This window comes from Aspergillus tubingensis, assembly GCF_013340325.1.
Source record: "Aspergillus tubingensis WU-2223L DNA, scaffold_7, whole genome shotgun sequence".
NCBI lineage: Eukaryota > Fungi > Ascomycota > Eurotiomycetes > Eurotiales > Aspergillaceae > Aspergillus > Aspergillus tubingensis.
The window spans coordinates 1,586,854-1,602,863 of NW_023336281.1; the positions used below are offsets into that span (position 1 = coordinate 1,586,854).

The following is a 16,010-nucleotide window of genomic DNA, read 5'->3' on the forward strand; positions in this document are numbered from 1 at the left end:
GGGCTTGTGTCTATGCATCGTCGGTTCTGGGTCCTACGTTCGTTGATGATGTCGTTGCTTGTTCAGCTTTGTATTTGAGCGAAAATGGTCTTTTACTTCTAGAGTTGCTTGCGCGTGAGGTAAATAAAAGCTAGTGGGATGGTTTCTTCTTTTTTCTTTCTTTCCGTTGATGTAGGGGGGGGGGGTGGAGATAGGTACATTTAAGTCTGGGGTTGGAAATATGGGGATGTAAAAAACAAATGCAATACAATACTGTTAGAGTCATACTTCGTTTGATGGGAATGAGCCGGTCAGGAGTCTTTATCCATGGAGGAAGCGATATCCTGCTCGTCAGTTGTAGATTTATCATCGTCATGCTCAGAACGTGACGCGGCAAGTCCATATATATCCCCTTCAGGGACATCAGAGGGAGGAGCGAATGGTCGTGATATACAGTAACTGGATTCGTTGAGCGGGTCCTCTGGCTCAGAAATGACGAGCTGATCTCCAGCATCTTGCGCCAGAGATTCTCCCAGTTCGGAGCTATGATGGACCTCGGGTCCTTCATCATCGAAGAGCAGGTTCCCGGTAGAACTAGTGCTTTCATACACTTCCCCGGGTACCGGTGTATCTTCGTCGCTGGCACATGCCGCGGCCTCGTCGATAGCAGCCATACTCAAGGCGAAGTCATCCTGCAGTCGCTTCAACCATTTCCGAAGGGTCTCGCCTTCCATAGTTCCGTTGCGGACTAGAAGGAGTTGTTCTTTTAGAGAGAGAATCAGATTCCGTCTACGAGTCACTGCCAGGGCTTTGGACTTGCTGTGTCGGCGTTTAGCGAGCTGGTTGAGTTTCTCTGATACTTGTTGAGCGGTTTCGAGGACACCTGGGGGAAGATCTACGAGCTTTGCTAGGGCGAGGCCGTAAAATTGGTTCGTATCGGGGCCTTCGGCTATCTTATAGAGCATGGTCATCTTCGAAGCATCGGGGGATACTTCTGCTGCGAGATGGAGGCTCACGACGCCATTGCGCTCGCCCATTATCAGTGCGAGATCCCGGAAATGGGTCACGAACCAGACTAACGCGTGGCTTTCTACGAGGGCTTCTGCGATGGCGATGGCGATGGCGAGGCCGTCTGTCGTGCTGGTGCCGCGACCTAGTTCGTCGACGATGACCATGCTGCGCGGTTCGATATTGCGGAGGATGAAGGCCATTTCGCGCATTTCGGCGGCGAAGGTAGACACGTTTGCTTCGAGGTCGTCGGATGTGGAGACTCGTGCGAATAGTTGGTGGACGATGGGGAATGAAGCGTATTCTGCTGGGATGAAACAGCCTATTTGTGCCATTACGGTCATCAGCGCTAGGGCGCGGATGTAGGTGGATTTCCCGCTCATGTTGCAGCCTGTGATGATCTGGAAGCGGGACTGTTGCGTTGCGTAGGCATCATTGGGGATGAATTTCTTGGTGTGTATCTTCTCGCGGATCGGGTGACGTCCGGATTTAATTGCGAGAGTGTCTGTCAGTTCAGGCCGGATGTAGTCGTGCGATGTTGCTGATTGGGCAAGTGCTGCTAGCATGTCAAGCATGGCGATGGCTTCGCTTACTTTGAAGAGTCCTGAGATCTCTGAGCAAATGTCGTGGATCAGTTCCTGCACGGTTTCGTCGCTCATGTTGATGACTTCATTGTGGGCATCTGTGATCTTCTGATTGAGCTTGACGAGGTCTAGTGTCTGACACTCTATACGGTTCTTTTTGCGATAGACGTTGATGAAGACGTCTGGCAAGGATTCGAGAGCTGCAGCTGGGAGACTAATGTAGTATTGGCGAGCTCTGTCGAACTTCAGGTCAAGGGCTATACTGTGCGTTTCTGTCTAAATTAGCTATGAGCAGCTTCGGACCCAATGTACTAACCTGCTAGCTCTGCTACCAGATCAGCGGCATCTGTATTAGCTTCTTTGTATGTCTGTCGTGCGACGTCGAGAAGGCTGTTCACACCAGCCTAGAGAAACTATGTCAGGCTTGCAGAGGAACTTACACATGGGACTTACCCGGACACAGTAGATGCGCTGGTTTCGGAGATCAAGTGGCCGGGTTTGGTATGTAACATGCTCGTTGAGAGTTTCTTCAATCATCTGCTGAACAGCCCGGTGGCCTGCCGGGGCACATAGCTGTATAGTTGTTAGCTATATTAGGACAGTGCCAGCACATAATTACTTCTCTTATGGTTGTTAAAAGACTGCTCTGAGCTGCCGTAAGTGCCTTGTAAACCGAGTTGATTGCCCCAACATATGTCTTGACCATTATAACATTGTTGACAGACTGTTCAACGTATTGGAAGGCTCGTTTATTGGGCACAAGAATAAGCTGGATTGTCAGCCAGGCTATCAGAAACGATCGAATCCACGTACAGAAGTAAGGACCTTGTCCGCATCAACAAAGCCTTTGAGAGCTACGTTTGGTATGGTCAGACTACGGTTGTATACAGCGGGCATATAGGCGAACCTTGTCTCACCGAGACAAACATGTCTTCCTTTGTAGACAGATCCTCGACAGCGTCGTATCGTGCTTGCAGCTTGGGTTCTTCTGTTGAAGGCTGAAGGATGTTGGCTCTGAGAAGCCTTGCACCCATAGGGGTCAGGGTCTCATTGAGCAGTCCGTACAGACTATCCTTCGATTTCGCGTTGTGTATGTTCTGTATCAACTCCAAGGAGACAATGGTGGATAGATCAATTGACATGGACCCTTGAGAAGGCTCAAACCTAATACGAAGCGAATGACAAGTAAAGGTTCTATTCAGCTCCAGCTCGACATACTTTAAGACCTACAGTAATTAGCCGGGTCAGCCAGACGGTTGTAGTGCTCACCGCAGCAAAGCAGCAAGCAGCATAATAGTTCCCTCCTAGGACGATCTTGATGGGTTCGACATCCCCGGAGAAGGCGAGTCGGTCTACATAATCATGGCCAGCTCTCTCCGACCAGAACCTGCGATCTATAAAGGTAAACGTAGTATCTTGGATATTCTCTTGTATGATGTAGAACAATTTGGATTCTTTGGCAGAGGTTGCGAACAGTATCTCAGTCGGTTCGAATACCCCGATCTTCGTGACCGTTTTAACGTACGTCTGGCTATCACATATCTGACACAGAACTGTCTCTGCAGTAGCTAGATTGACAAAAGCAAGACCAACCGTTGAGGATATGCCTCTGGACTCACTAACGGCACAGATGATGTCCTGGGATGCAACGCTTGTTGCCGTTGTCGTCGGCCTCGGCGTAGTTCTGGGGAATGTGCTGGTTCTGGAAAAGGGAGCAACAGAGCTAGCAGCCCCAATGGAAGAACTCCGAACAAATGAAGCCGACATTTTGCATATTGGTGGTCAGGAAGAGAGCAGCAGGATATGGTAGAGAATGATGCAGGATATAGTAGAGCTGCCGTCCGAAAGCGGACTAGCGGCGATAGACTCCCCGCGATAGCGACGGCTATCTTTTATCTTTTTTTCGGCGAAAATCTTCAACGACAAAAACCATCCAACAAAGAGCGGCACAATGGCGACTCTTCTACCTCCCCCGTCGAAGCGTCAGAGGACGGAGACCGCTGAGCGGGCCCGTCAGCAGCAGGAGATCCAGAGTATCCCAGAGAATTTGGGTAGCATTCGTGTGCAATTCTTCGACCAGGCGACGGGATCTGCGACCGGGCCGGCGGTGTCCGTTCCAGTCGCTGATGCCAGTGTGAAGAATCTCGAGACTCTGTTGAATACGTTACAAGGCAATGTAGGTATGCAGCGAGGCATTGTTCAACATATACAGAGATTAATTGATTTTTGCGCCGCAGGAAGAAGATGAGCGAGTACCGTACCGGTTCACATATCAATCCGATGGCAAAGACAAGAACGACCAGACAATCGATATCCTCTCCGACTTGTATCACTCCCTCTTGAAGCCCGGCTTGAAGACGACCGAAGATACTGTACATCTTTACTTCACTCCCCAGGCTGTGTTCCGCGTCAAGGCCGTCTCGCGATGCTCCGCCTCGATCGCCGGACACGGCGAAGCAATTCTTGCGACCAGCTTCTCCCCTGTCAACTCATCCACAATGGTCACCGGCAGCGGTGACTCCACAGCTCGCGTCTGGGATTGCGACACTGGAACGCCTCTGCACACCTTGAAGGGACATACCAGCTGGGTGCTGGCGGTCAGCTACTCGCCTAACGGCGCCATGATTGCGACGGGAAGCATGGACAACACTGTGCGCTTCTGGGACGCAAAGAAGGGCACCCCATTGGGTGCGCCCTTGAAGGGACACGCCAAATGGATCACCAGTCTGGCCTGGGAACCCTACCATCTTCAGCAGCCCGGCCGGCCGCGCCTGGCGTCCGCATCCAAGGACTCAACGGTCCGCATATGGGATGTGGTCTCGAAGCGCATCGACACCGTCCTCACCGGGCACAAGGGCTCAGTGACCTGTGTCCGCTGGGGCGGAACCGGAAATATCTACACTGCATCTCACGACAAGACTATCAAGGTGTGGAATGCTCAGAACGGCACCCTGCTCCAGACTCTCTCTGCGCACGCCCACCGCGTCAATCACCTGGCTCTGTCTACCGACTTTGTCCTCCGCACTGCCTACCACGACCACACCGGCAAGGTGCCGCAGGCGGATGCCGAGAAGATCGCGGCAGCCAAGCAGCGGTTCGAGCAGGCAGCGACCATCAACAACAAGATTGTCGAGAAGCTTGTGTCCGCGAGTGACGACTTCACCATGTACCTGTGGGAACCTGGGAATTCCAGCAAGCCCGTTGCGCGACTGCTGGGACACCAGAAGGAGGTGAACCATGTGACGTTCTCGCCGGACATGGCGTACATTGCGTCGGCGGGCTTCGACAACCACGTTAAGCTATGGAACGCGCGTGACGGAAAGTGAGTTTACCACTGTCTCAAAAATGATATACAATTACTAATAGACAATAGATTCATCACGACACTCCGCGGCCACGTGGGCGCCGTGTACCAGTGCTGCTTCTCGGCTGATTCCCGGCTGCTAGTTTCGTCGTCCAAAGACACAACCCTGAAGGTATGGAATGTACGGACGGGCAAGTTGCAAGAGGATCTGCCAGGCCACAAGGACGAGGTGTTTGCGGTAGATTGGAGTCCGGATGGACAGAAGGTGGGAAGTGGGGGGAAGGACAAGGCGGTGCGGATATGGAGGAATTAACCTACCACTTTACTTCGTACTATACTATAGAACGCATGACACTGTTATGACTGACAATATCATAATAACAATAACAACTATACTCCCAGCATACTCCCACCAAATAGATATTACAATAATCCCAATCACAACATCAACAAATCATTAATGGCATTAACATACAAACATACATATACAAAACAACCATTATAAACACAACCACAACCACAAACCCTACTATTCCACTCTATACACACCACAACTATCTATTCCATCCCTCTTCTAGTATCCCACTAGCATACTAGCACACTACCACTACCAAGTAGTCATTTAAATGTACTCCCAAGCAGCAACCGAACCATTAGTAGCAACAGCCAGGGCATCAAAGCCCAGACAATCCTGAACATTGCCACTAGGCACGGTAGCATTCTTAGTAGCAGCGAACACCTGCCACTTGTTACCCTCGTCCGGGCAAGCCATGAAGCCCGTGGCACCGGCACCGGTGAAAGTCCAGGTGCCGAAGGGCTTGCCGGGGGTGTACTTGAAGGGGCCGGTGGAAGAGCCCGCGGGGATGTAGGCCGAGTGGGGGACGGTGAAGGTCAGGGCACCGCTGGGGGCGACGTAGACTTGTTGGCCGCCGGGGACTTCGACGTCCTGTTTATTTATTATTTCATTAGTATATATTTTATACTATGTATAGGGGTTGGGGTGGGGAGGGAATCGGGTCAGGGTGAGAGAGGATGGGTGTGGACATGGGACTTACCAAAGAAGAGCCATCACCAGCAAAAACGGTCTCAGTACCAGCGGGGCAGCCGGAAGAGATAGGGCAGTAAGAAGAGGTGTTTCCGCCCAGGTAGAAACCACCGCTGTTGGCGTTCAAAGGGAGGAGGTGGATGGGGGAGCCAGAGCGGGCGGACATGATGCCGAAGGTAGAGGGAGTAGAAGAGTTGGAGTCGCGCTGCTGGGCGGGGGCAGCGGCGGCCAGGAGGGGGAGGAGGGTGGAAGCGAGGGTGAACTTCATTTTGACGGTATTAAAGATGATAGTGATTAGAGATAGATAGTATGGTGGATGTATGAAAGTTATCAATCAAGTGGTTGAGAACGAATGTCTTGTGTGAATACTAAAGACTGAGGAAGCAGGATGTGAAGCCGTATTTATATCCTACGATGAACAGACTATGAGGTCAACCGGTTACTATTAGAGAAACTAAGTGGAGTGAGCTCCAAAGGAAAAATAATCAGAGTGGTCAGTCGAGCAAGGGCCTCCTCCATCACAAGAAACACATACGAAGGCACTACGGTGCACTATGGATAGCAACAACATCGCCTCCAGCAGTCATCCCCATCTCAACCCTGCCACACAGCCCAGAAACCGCAAGGAAGAAGCGGCACGAGCCGTCAGAGAATAATAGACCCTAAACCTATCAGAAGAGGTCTCCCACTTACTATCTGCTAGTCCAGTGCACTAAAGTGAAACCGCATGGAGACGAAGACCCTCATCAGTCATGCAGAGTGGCTCAATTGAAGGAAAAAAACTGGGGAATCCATGAGCTCATGACGTGCCGGTTTAAACGACCTGTCTCAGTTGTTGCTCCGAGACACGGCAAGGGAAGGAAACAGAGTAGAAGGAAGGGAAAAGATTGATGATGGGCCCCGTTGGCGACCGTTTAATTATAGAACGACGATCATCTCCAATCAATGCCAGAAGTTTAGGGAAAAACAAGGTCCGTCCAGTAAACTAGCAGTTTACTAGGTACAAAGTAAGTAGTCAGGGTCCCGGAACCCGAAGATCCGATGCCCCAATTCTGACTGACTTACTCTCTCGCTCTCTCCCTCGTTCTCTTTTTTTAGTCGGTCGGACAAGCCCGATCTTACTTACTTCAAACCCTGCATCATCCCTTGCAAAGGTTTTCTGCTGAAGATTGAGCTTCGAAGCGGCCTTTTTCCGACGCCCGCCACTTCTCCCATGGAAGCACCTGGCCGATCGACGTCATCGTCGACGTTGCGCACCGCCACAGTCAATACGAGCTGGAAGAGGCGACCTGGTCTCGGTTGAACGATGGTTCGTCCGGTCGAGTTCTAGTCGAGTCTCTGCGCTTGTCCGGACAGAACTTTAACCTAGTCGGAGTTGATGGACTTGCGAACAGAGCACAAAAGCAATGGATTACTGCTATCAGGCTATCATTCATACATTCTCCTAGGGTAATGCAATACAGTACAGTCCCCATAAGATGAGATCATTTTCGCCTCTAACCGTTGTGCGCGGGAACCGTAGAACCAGGCGCGAAACCATCACTTCGTATAAAGCAAGTCACACGAATCGAAAGCAAGGCAGCATTAATCGAAATCACGTAGCAAGAAGAGAAAAAGATTCAGGAGAACCCGAAGAACCCTGTGACACCGGCCCAGATAGTAACAATACACCCCCATCCTGTTTGAAAGAGCCCATCACCAACACCGCAGAACCAAACCCCGCGTCCAACCTGACCCGTATATATATAAGAACGTGAGCGAAAAGCAACCAAAAACACAAAACATCGCCCATTGGTATCCCGAATTAGCAAATAACCCTGGTTTAGTCGTAATCATCCCCGGCGTCGTCTCCGTCGCTGTGGCGCCCGCGAGATCCCTTCACTCCGTCCTTGCGGATGGGAATCTTAATCCCTTGGAGGGCGAAGCATTTGCTCAGCGGTGTACTCTCAATGACACCGGGGAACTTCTTGGCCGAAAACACGTGGAATGGCTCCGAGAACACAGAGGCCAACACTGGCGCAGAGCCGTGGTTGATCACAGATACCCCGTTGGGGGAATCGCCGGACTGGCTGCCCACATTCACAAAGCTCATTTTCAGACTGCAGGAATAAATCAGTACCTCACCAAACGCGACCAGCTCAGAGAACTGCACTCACCGGAAAGAGCCCTCTGTGCGGACACTCAGGTCCTGCAGGATAAACCACACTCCGATCTTGTTTTCCGGGTCGGTCAAGCGGAACGCGCTGGCGCTGAGACTGCCGATGAGGTTCCGCGTGAACATGCCGCCAGGGCCAGAGGCCACAGGCTGCGCCGGGGAAATGTTGGCCTGCGGCATGTGACCGCCGCCATAGTAAGGCTGGTAATAGGGTGCTTGTGGATTCGCTCCATACGGGTTCTGGTACTGTAGTTGGGGGTTGCCACCGTAGTAATTGTTCATCTGAGGGTATCCAACAGGCTGGCCGTAGGCATTCTGCGCGTAGGGCGGGTAGGAAGGCGAGACACTATGCGGCGGAGGGGGGTATGAGGAGGACATGGCCGTCGATATCGAGGGAGAAGTGGCGGAGTGCTTGACGAGGTTTACCTCGCTGGTCCCCTCCGCGTTCCACAGGTCGACCATGAGCACGTAGAAGGACGTATCGATCTCACTAGAATGGCCGGTCAGCACCGATCCTCGGCAGAGCGATATTTGACACCGTCATACTTAATGTCAATCTCCTTTTCAGTTTGAGCATCTCGGACAACCAGGCGAATGCAGGGAGGAGGTGTAATTGGCCGGCGATCCTGAGCTACAGTCAGCTACCTCTAAAAAGGCGGGAAAAAGAGCAGTTCAAGGACGGCACAGCAAGACCAACCTTATCGCCGAAGCCACACATCCGGGCGCGAACCGGCTGCTGAACCACCTGCAAAGACCAAATGCGATTTTCATGAACGGTGGAGAGCGGCGCTAGATGGCTCGACGGCGGTATCCCGCCGGCAGACGCGACGCCTGCAGAGCCCGGAGTGGGGTATGAGGAGGAGGGGGGTGGAATACGATCCATCGAGAGCGGCGGCGGGGGAGGCGGTGCGGTATGTGTGCGATCGTCCAGAGCGTACATGACGCTCATCACGTTGAAGAAGGCGAAAGTCGAGGAAGTAGTGGCGGGGTGAATACCCGAAATTGCAGCAACAAGACTCGCGACAGGCAAACCCAATCTATCACGAGTCTAGATTCGGGCAACGACACAGGCTCCTATGGCAGTCCTGCAAATGGGAACCGGATGAATGTACACGCGTCGTTCGGCGGATAGTGCACAGTGTAGACGTGAAGCTCGTGAAGTGAGGATTGAACTCTGGGTAAGGCGCAGCGACGAGCTGTCAAAATGCGGGAGAATCACTGAGCCTTCCACGGATCGGCCGCAGGACCACAGGTTCCTCAATGATGACCGCTTTATCCTGGGAGGTAGCACAAGGACAGGAACCCGCAGTGCTAAATGATTGGCGGCTATGAAGCTGCAAGCCAACCCGAAGCTAGAACAAGACAGACCAGAAGATAGACTGGAGGGAGGAGGAGGAAGAGAAGAAAAAAAAAGGCGGGGTTGCGAAAGAGGGCAGGCTGAAAGTGAAGAGGGAAGACGGAGAGTTGGTGCGGACAGCAGAAAAGATTGGAGCAGCCGAGGAGGGGACGAAAGCAGAAGGTGAGCGAGTCACGGGCAGCTCTCGAGGTCCAGAACCTTAAGTTTGGGAGGAGATGAGCTCATTTGCGGTTTCTACGTCTGGTCGCCTATGAGTAGCTACTTATTACTACTAGATACTCTCCTACGGGCACTGGTCTTGTCGATTTCATACAATGAAATATGATAAACAATAATCAATTATAGTATATCCAGGGAAACATACTATTCCAATCTTAAAGTATGGAGTCAGTTGTCTGCTGCTGGAAGGATTTCCATAGAACGCAAGTTGAAGGGAAAAGGCAAGCCAGCCCACGGATCTCCGGGGGGAGGTTAGAGAGGGAGCCAGTCCCCAGCAGTGCCAGCAAGCCCCGGCAAATTCCTGGGATTTGGGGAGCAGAAGGATTGGGCTAATGGGCTTAGCTGGCCAACCCTCCGGGGGCTTGCCCTGCTCTCTTTTCCCTCTTTCCTTCCTTTGGTCGTAGCGTCACGGATCAGGAGGCGATCAACCCGGCGCAGGAACCTCGCGACCCAGACGGTCGGGTTCAGCAACTGCTTTTTTGGCCCAGCAACTCCCGCTGGATTTTCCCGCACCTGTCCTTTGTTTGCTATTTACCTTTCTTTTTCTATGAGATCCATCTATTCTCCCCCATGTTTCCTTTTGATTGCTGTTTATCTTTTTTCTGACTCTCCTTTGTCTGTATTTCCTGCCAATAAAGTGAGAAAAAATAAGATCAAAAGAAAGAACAAAAAATAAAAGTTTTCCCCCTCCATCTCGTCATCGTAACGAATGGTACCCCATCACAGTTCGGCTTGTGTTCCATCCTCCCCAAAAATTCTATTTACAATTTTCATTCAGCAGGCCTTTGCTGTCACCATAGGAGTGGGTCGAGCGCATAAATGCAACGAAAAGAAGATGCAGCCAGCTGGAGTCTCCTCTACCTAAATTGGCCAACTGCGGCAACCACCCCGGCCGAGATGTGCACAATTGTGGAGCACTTTCTCTTGTTCCAACCAATCCATTGCAGGGATCCTCAGCATTGGGTCGGATTGAAGGGCTGCGGTCGCCGTTCCGGGTTTAGGCGGTAGGGAATCAAACTCCAACCGTTCCGTTTTCAGTCAAGACGGACCCCATCGGCAGGAAAAAATCCCACCAGTGCACCATCCACTTTGTGCCGCTGGGAGCTGAACTGTGTGAGACTTCCGATCTCTTTTCCTCTGGAGACTTTACAATCAACCAATAATCGATTTAGATCTCACTATCTTACATTCCCTGACTCAGGGGAGGTGGGATGGTGATTGGAGGGGCAAGCAAACCAATCGCCCGTAGACGGATGATCACCGTGGCTGTTGCACCAATGCGCTGCCGGGGAACTGGAAAAAGGCCCTCGCTAGGAGTCTACTTAGTGGCAGTCTAGATAAAAATCCAGCAATTTTTATCGGGTGCGGGCACCGGTGGATCGGTAAACAGACGCTGCATTGGTACCCGGCCACTTGCCACTACATTCACTCACTGCAATTACTGGATGGGGATGCGGTTGATTTATCCGCAGTACTGCCGGCCGGTCATGCTCCGTCTTACCTGCATGCCATACTTTAAGCCATTACAAATACTCTGCTCAAATGAGATATTACAGACAGTGTGGAAACCATTGCCGCCGCGGGATTATACAGTTCTATGAAGTTTCCGACATCTTCATATTTTCTGTGACCCAGCTACTACTACGAGTACGGATAACATAGTAGAAGAGAAAACGCTTTTTGAATGTTACTCCCTAGTCATCAAACCACTTTTTCTCGCACAGACGCGTTGCTCCTCAATCAGAGGCAGTCAAACTCACCTGCAAGAGAATCCATAGAAGGCAGGCATTTGGAAGATCCTTACGCCTTACCCGTGTGACACATGGACCAAAGCTCACACTACTAACCAAACCATATGCATGTACTTTTCTTGAGCGACAGCTTGTCATCCTCTTCCTGCTCGCCGGATCTGCATAAGCTCTCACTTAAATCGAAACTTTAATAGCGCTACGAAAATCAAAGCCGTTTTGACTGATAACATCAACCGGCTTGTCGGACATGGTTGCACCGTGACTAAGAATGAAGTCACTCACTCCTGCAACGCGATGGATTAAGCAACGAGGAATGCCCATCCTGGCCTGCAGCTATCCGGCAGCCTGTGATGACCTGGCCAGGATGTGGTAAGCCCCCTCGGTCGCTTCATTTTACCCATATTCCGTAAAATTCCCTGGTGTCACAGGCAAGGGATCGTATGTATCCAGGGTTGGGGCCAGACCAGCCCTGCGGTAACAAAGGTCTCTCAAACCCCTCTGCGAGTCTGATACCAATGGCTTGTAGCCACATTCAGGCGGTTCCATGGTGGCAAATACTTGGCTTCATCGAAAGTGCCAGGGGGTCCATTGTTGCGTAGAAATGAAAGGTGTCGACAGAAGCTACATTTCGTCGTTCGACCCTTGGAAGGAAGGCGGACGATGAAGTTGCAGGAATAAGCTTTGGTGCTAACGAGACTCTGCAGGGATGCTATCTCACAAACTTAAGCATAACATAGGATCACACGTGCCCGCGTGCCGATGCAGAAGACAAGGTTTTCTTCTAAGGACGAACCTTGGCAGAATGCTCCCTTAGGTAGCTCCTCTGCAGCCCAGTCTCTATTCGACCATATCTCGCCCTGGATGTGCCCCTGGACCCCTTTGAATGCAGCCCTGGGCCTTCGAGAAGATTTATCTCCCGCTTCTCTATACCGAGGATGGGTAGATCGTGGAATCAGGGACGACCCAGCGATGAACCCGACCCGGGAGCCCCACGACCAGCCATGGAAAACCATCTCAAGGGTCTTCCAACTGGCAAGGAGAAAACTCGGCAGAGGAGGTATACTTCACTGAGTGACTTAGTCTGGAAACAGGATTTAAGCGGGTTATGAACATCTGGAATGCGGGGGTAGTGACCTTGTTTGAAGAATGTGAGAGCCCGGGGCCGGCCTAGAGCGAGCCGAGGACGGCGACAGATTGACAGGAAACGTCGACGATGATCTACGATCTGAAAGATGCGATCTGCCGGGCCCGTCTCAGGGCTGAATAATGGGATTCAGGACCCAGGGGTAAGTCTCAGGTCCACCACCACGATTGGTCGCCGCCTGCCTGGGCTGCTGCTCTTACATGCCGAACTATGGACGAGAACGAATGCTAGCCATGAATTAGTACCACGTCCTTATCATTCTCTTGCTAGAATTCAAGCCCACCAGGGCAGCAAATCGTATGACCCACTCCTTCCAAGAAAAGTATGTTCCTGAATGGAATTGTGCAGTGGGCGACAATGAAGGGAAGAGTACTTGAATGCCGGACTCCCTAGGGGGGTCCGCATGCTGCCACAGGTGAGCGGCGACATTATTGTATAGCACATACCCCTTCATCTCTTTCTACCTTTCTTCCTGTAGATCATGAGGTGCTTTGGGGATTCATGTCTCCTATGGGTCTGGGGATGCGCTCTTCTTCAAGTTGTCGTGTCTGCTTCTTTTGCTCCTCTCCTGCCTCCGGCTTATCCACTTGCTGTTCGCAGTCCCTATCTGTCTTGTTAGTCCAGCCTCTGCTTTGAAGTTCAGTTTTGACATGCATTGCTTGATCATGTAGAATAAACGTGTACTGACGTGTACAGCTTGGCTTCCCGGATATCAGGCATCTAGCCTTCCCTCTAGTTCTCCTCAGTTTTGGTTCGGAAATAACCTCACATGGTCTGTCATTGCTCGCGTAAATGGTCAGACGTACAGCCTTTTCGGTGTCTCTGAGGAAACAGAAGGCATCCAGGCTGCTACTGTCAGAGATGGCAATTTCACCTCGACGCACAGCACTTTTCTGCTGACAGCCGGGTCGAAAAATTTCACTCTCGACTTCTTTTCGCCCGTCTCCCCAACAAATTATCTACGCCAGTCTCTGCCCTTTTCTTATCTCACGATATCAGTTAGTGGGATATCGAGCAACGACTCTGTCCAGATCTACTCTGACATTGATTCGTCCTGGACCGGTCAACCGGATAACGCCACTTGGGCTTTCTCAGAAGCCAACAAAACTTCAGTCTTTCAGCTGAGTCCCGTGGAAGAGGCCTTGTTCTCGCAAAACCCTCAAGAGCAAGCGCTTTGGGGTGAGACAGTTTACGCCACGCGGGCTCAAAATGGAAGCGTCCTCTCTTCTGCCTCGGGGCCGTCGTCTGCGATCCGTTCTCAATTTGTGGCCAATGGATCGCTCGGCAATTCTTACGCAAATTGGACATCTGACGGCGTTGTCGCATTTGCGCATGAAATGGAAACGACTACAGAGAATACTTCGATCACGTTCGCCATAGGCCATGTGCGCGAGCAAACCATTAACTACCTTGGTAATACTCAAACTGGGTACTACCGAGCAATTTACCCAAACACTACATCCGCCGTCTCGTATTTCCTTGACGACTACTCTGACGCGCTGATCGAATCAATTAACATGGACGAGTTCATTCAAAAGGGCGGGGAATCATCATACGGCACTAACTACTCCGATATACTGGCGTTATCTCTCCGCCAAATCTACGGTGGCATGGAACTCACAATCCCAAATGACACACTAGACACCAACGACACCATGGCCTTCATCAAAGAGATCTCCAGCGATGGCAACATCAACACCGTCGACGTCATCTACGCATCCTTCCCGGTCTTCTACGTCCTAAACTCCGACTACATCCGCCTCCTCCTAAAACCCGTATTCGAATACATGGACCAAACCAACTACACCTACGACTTTGCCGTACACGACATCGGGATGGACTACCCCAACGCCACCGGCCACAGCCCCAAAGGAGAGTTCATGCCCGTCGAAGAAAGCGGAAACATCCTCATCATGACCTACGCCTACGAAAGCGCAACCAACGCAACCAACATCTCAAGCACCTACTCCCCCCTTCTGCAGAAATACGCTCAATACCTAAGCACCAACGGCAAATACCCCGACGCACAACTCTCCCTCAACGACGCCCTAGGCAAGGTCGCAAACCAAACCAACCTCGCCATGAAAGCGGCCAGCGGCCTCGCCTGCTACGGCCACCTGACCTCGCAGCAGAACTACACCGACGCAGGCAAATCCATCGCTGACGCCCTCTACAACGGCCGCCTCGGCACAGACCCCAACGGAACCTACTTCACCACCCAGTACGACAACGACTCCTGGTTCCTCGCGTACAACCACTACGCGGACGTTTTATTCTCCTTTGACCTCTTCCCCGAAGAAGCATATAACGCCACCACAGCCTTTTACCCCACAGTCCGCAAACCAGCTGGCGTAGCCCTCGACGCTAACCTCGACTGGGGCCAAACTAACTGGCAGGGCTTCGTGGCGGCAACGGTCACCGATGAAGCAAGGGACATGTTCATCTCCGATATCCATGCCTATATCGCTAATGGTCTCAACGATGTACCCTTCTCGGACCGTTACTGGGTGCAAGATAGTACGACTGGTGAGGCCGGTGAGTACTTTGCGTTTCGGGCGAGGCCAGCACTGGGAAGTCATTTTGCGTTGATGGCGCTGCAGGGGGCGGATCAGTGGGTGGGTTGATTCAGTTGCTTAATGGGTTTGGTAAGTATATATATACATTGCATTTTGGGCGTATTGTACATAGGTTAGATTAAGTTTAGATTTGAAATTAGAGAGCACATGTCGGGGTTGATTAATGAGTTATCCCTCGCTAGGGCTATGAATAACTTGCAGGAATATTTGCATCTTTTGCGCGACTAAGTGCATGCATATATATATTGATGGTAATGTTCGCATAAATAGGGATGGGGTTTCACAAACACCTTCTAACATCAACTGAAGACATAAATGATTGAAGTATGCACAATGTACATGGACTCTAGTACTACTAGTACTAGTAGTCTAGTAGTTATATATAGTCAGCGATTACGTATATTTGTCTACGACGATTCGTTACCATGCTGTAACTATACTGTAATGAATGTTCCTTTTGTGATGTCAATACTTACTAAAATTGCCTTCCGAACATATATATAGCATGTAGTATAAATATAATACACCACAATCCAGCTTGTCAGCGCTACTACTACAGAGATACTACGTACTAGAAGTAACTAAATATACACCTACTTATTTGCAGAAGAAGTGACGGGCTGAGCTCAATGTTCTATGCAGCGGGTTGGGTCATTATCTAGGTCACATGGTAGACAGTGGTTTCTAGGGAGATGATGCCGGGGGCAATGGATAATTGCTGGGTCACGTCACAGTTAGCAAGTGGTGTTTATAGTTGCCAAGTCGATAAAAAGTGGTCTATTGCCTGACATATGACGTTTTTGATTGAGAGCAGAATTGTGATGCAGGTTCTGTCATTTGGATAACCTGAAGTTGCAGCTTACACGTCAATATCAATATGCTACGTAT

General features: G+C 51.0%; 5 protein-coding genes across 5 annotated transcripts; 2 read left to right on the plus strand and 3 right to left on the minus strand.

The window, feature by feature from the left end:
* Positions 1-290: 290 nt before the first annotated feature.
* On the minus strand, positions 291-3,338 carry AtWU_05485 (MutS family protein MSH4; the record flags this gene model as incomplete). The annotated part of the gene is made up of 8 exons (XM_035500595.1): positions 291-1,843; positions 1,888-1,975; positions 2,025-2,144; positions 2,191-2,340; positions 2,385-2,425; positions 2,479-2,797; positions 2,841-3,139; positions 3,191-3,338. The coding sequence occupies 8 exons, from the start codon at positions 3,336-3,338 to the stop codon at positions 291-293; spliced, it is 2,718 nt and encodes a 905-aa protein (XP_035356488.1).
* A 184-nt stretch (positions 3,339-3,522) lies between these two features.
* Positions 3,523-5,188, plus strand: AtWU_05486 (WD40 repeat domain-containing protein; the record flags this gene model as incomplete). Its single annotated transcript, XM_035500596.1, has 3 exons — positions 3,523-3,747; positions 3,809-4,893; positions 4,945-5,188. 3 exons carry the CDS (start codon positions 3,523-3,525, stop codon positions 5,186-5,188), a joined length of 1,554 nt encoding a protein of 517 aa, XP_035356489.1.
* Positions 5,189-5,497: 309 nt separating this feature from the next.
* Positions 5,498-6,188, minus strand: AtWU_05487 (putative IgE binding protein; the record flags this gene model as incomplete). The annotated part of the gene is made up of 2 exons (XM_035500597.1): positions 5,498-5,821; positions 5,931-6,188. 2 exons carry the CDS (start codon positions 6,186-6,188, stop codon positions 5,498-5,500), a joined length of 582 nt encoding a protein of 193 aa, XP_035356490.1.
* Positions 6,189-7,742: 1,554 nt separating this feature from the next.
* AtWU_05488 (velvet factor family protein) lies at positions 7,743-9,024 on the minus strand (the record flags this gene model as incomplete). Its single annotated transcript, XM_035500598.1, has 4 exons — positions 7,743-8,019; positions 8,077-8,565; positions 8,622-8,701; positions 8,773-9,024. 4 exons carry the CDS (start codon positions 9,022-9,024, stop codon positions 7,743-7,745), a joined length of 1,098 nt encoding a protein of 365 aa, XP_035356491.1.
* Positions 9,025-13,027: 4,003 nt separating this feature from the next.
* AtWU_05489 (DUF1793-domain-containing protein) lies at positions 13,028-15,170 on the plus strand (the record flags this gene model as incomplete). The annotated part of the gene is made up of 2 exons (XM_035500599.1): positions 13,028-13,160; positions 13,243-15,170. 2 exons carry the CDS (start codon positions 13,028-13,030, stop codon positions 15,168-15,170), a joined length of 2,061 nt encoding a protein of 686 aa, XP_035356492.1.
* Between the last annotated feature and the right edge of the window lie 840 nt (positions 15,171-16,010).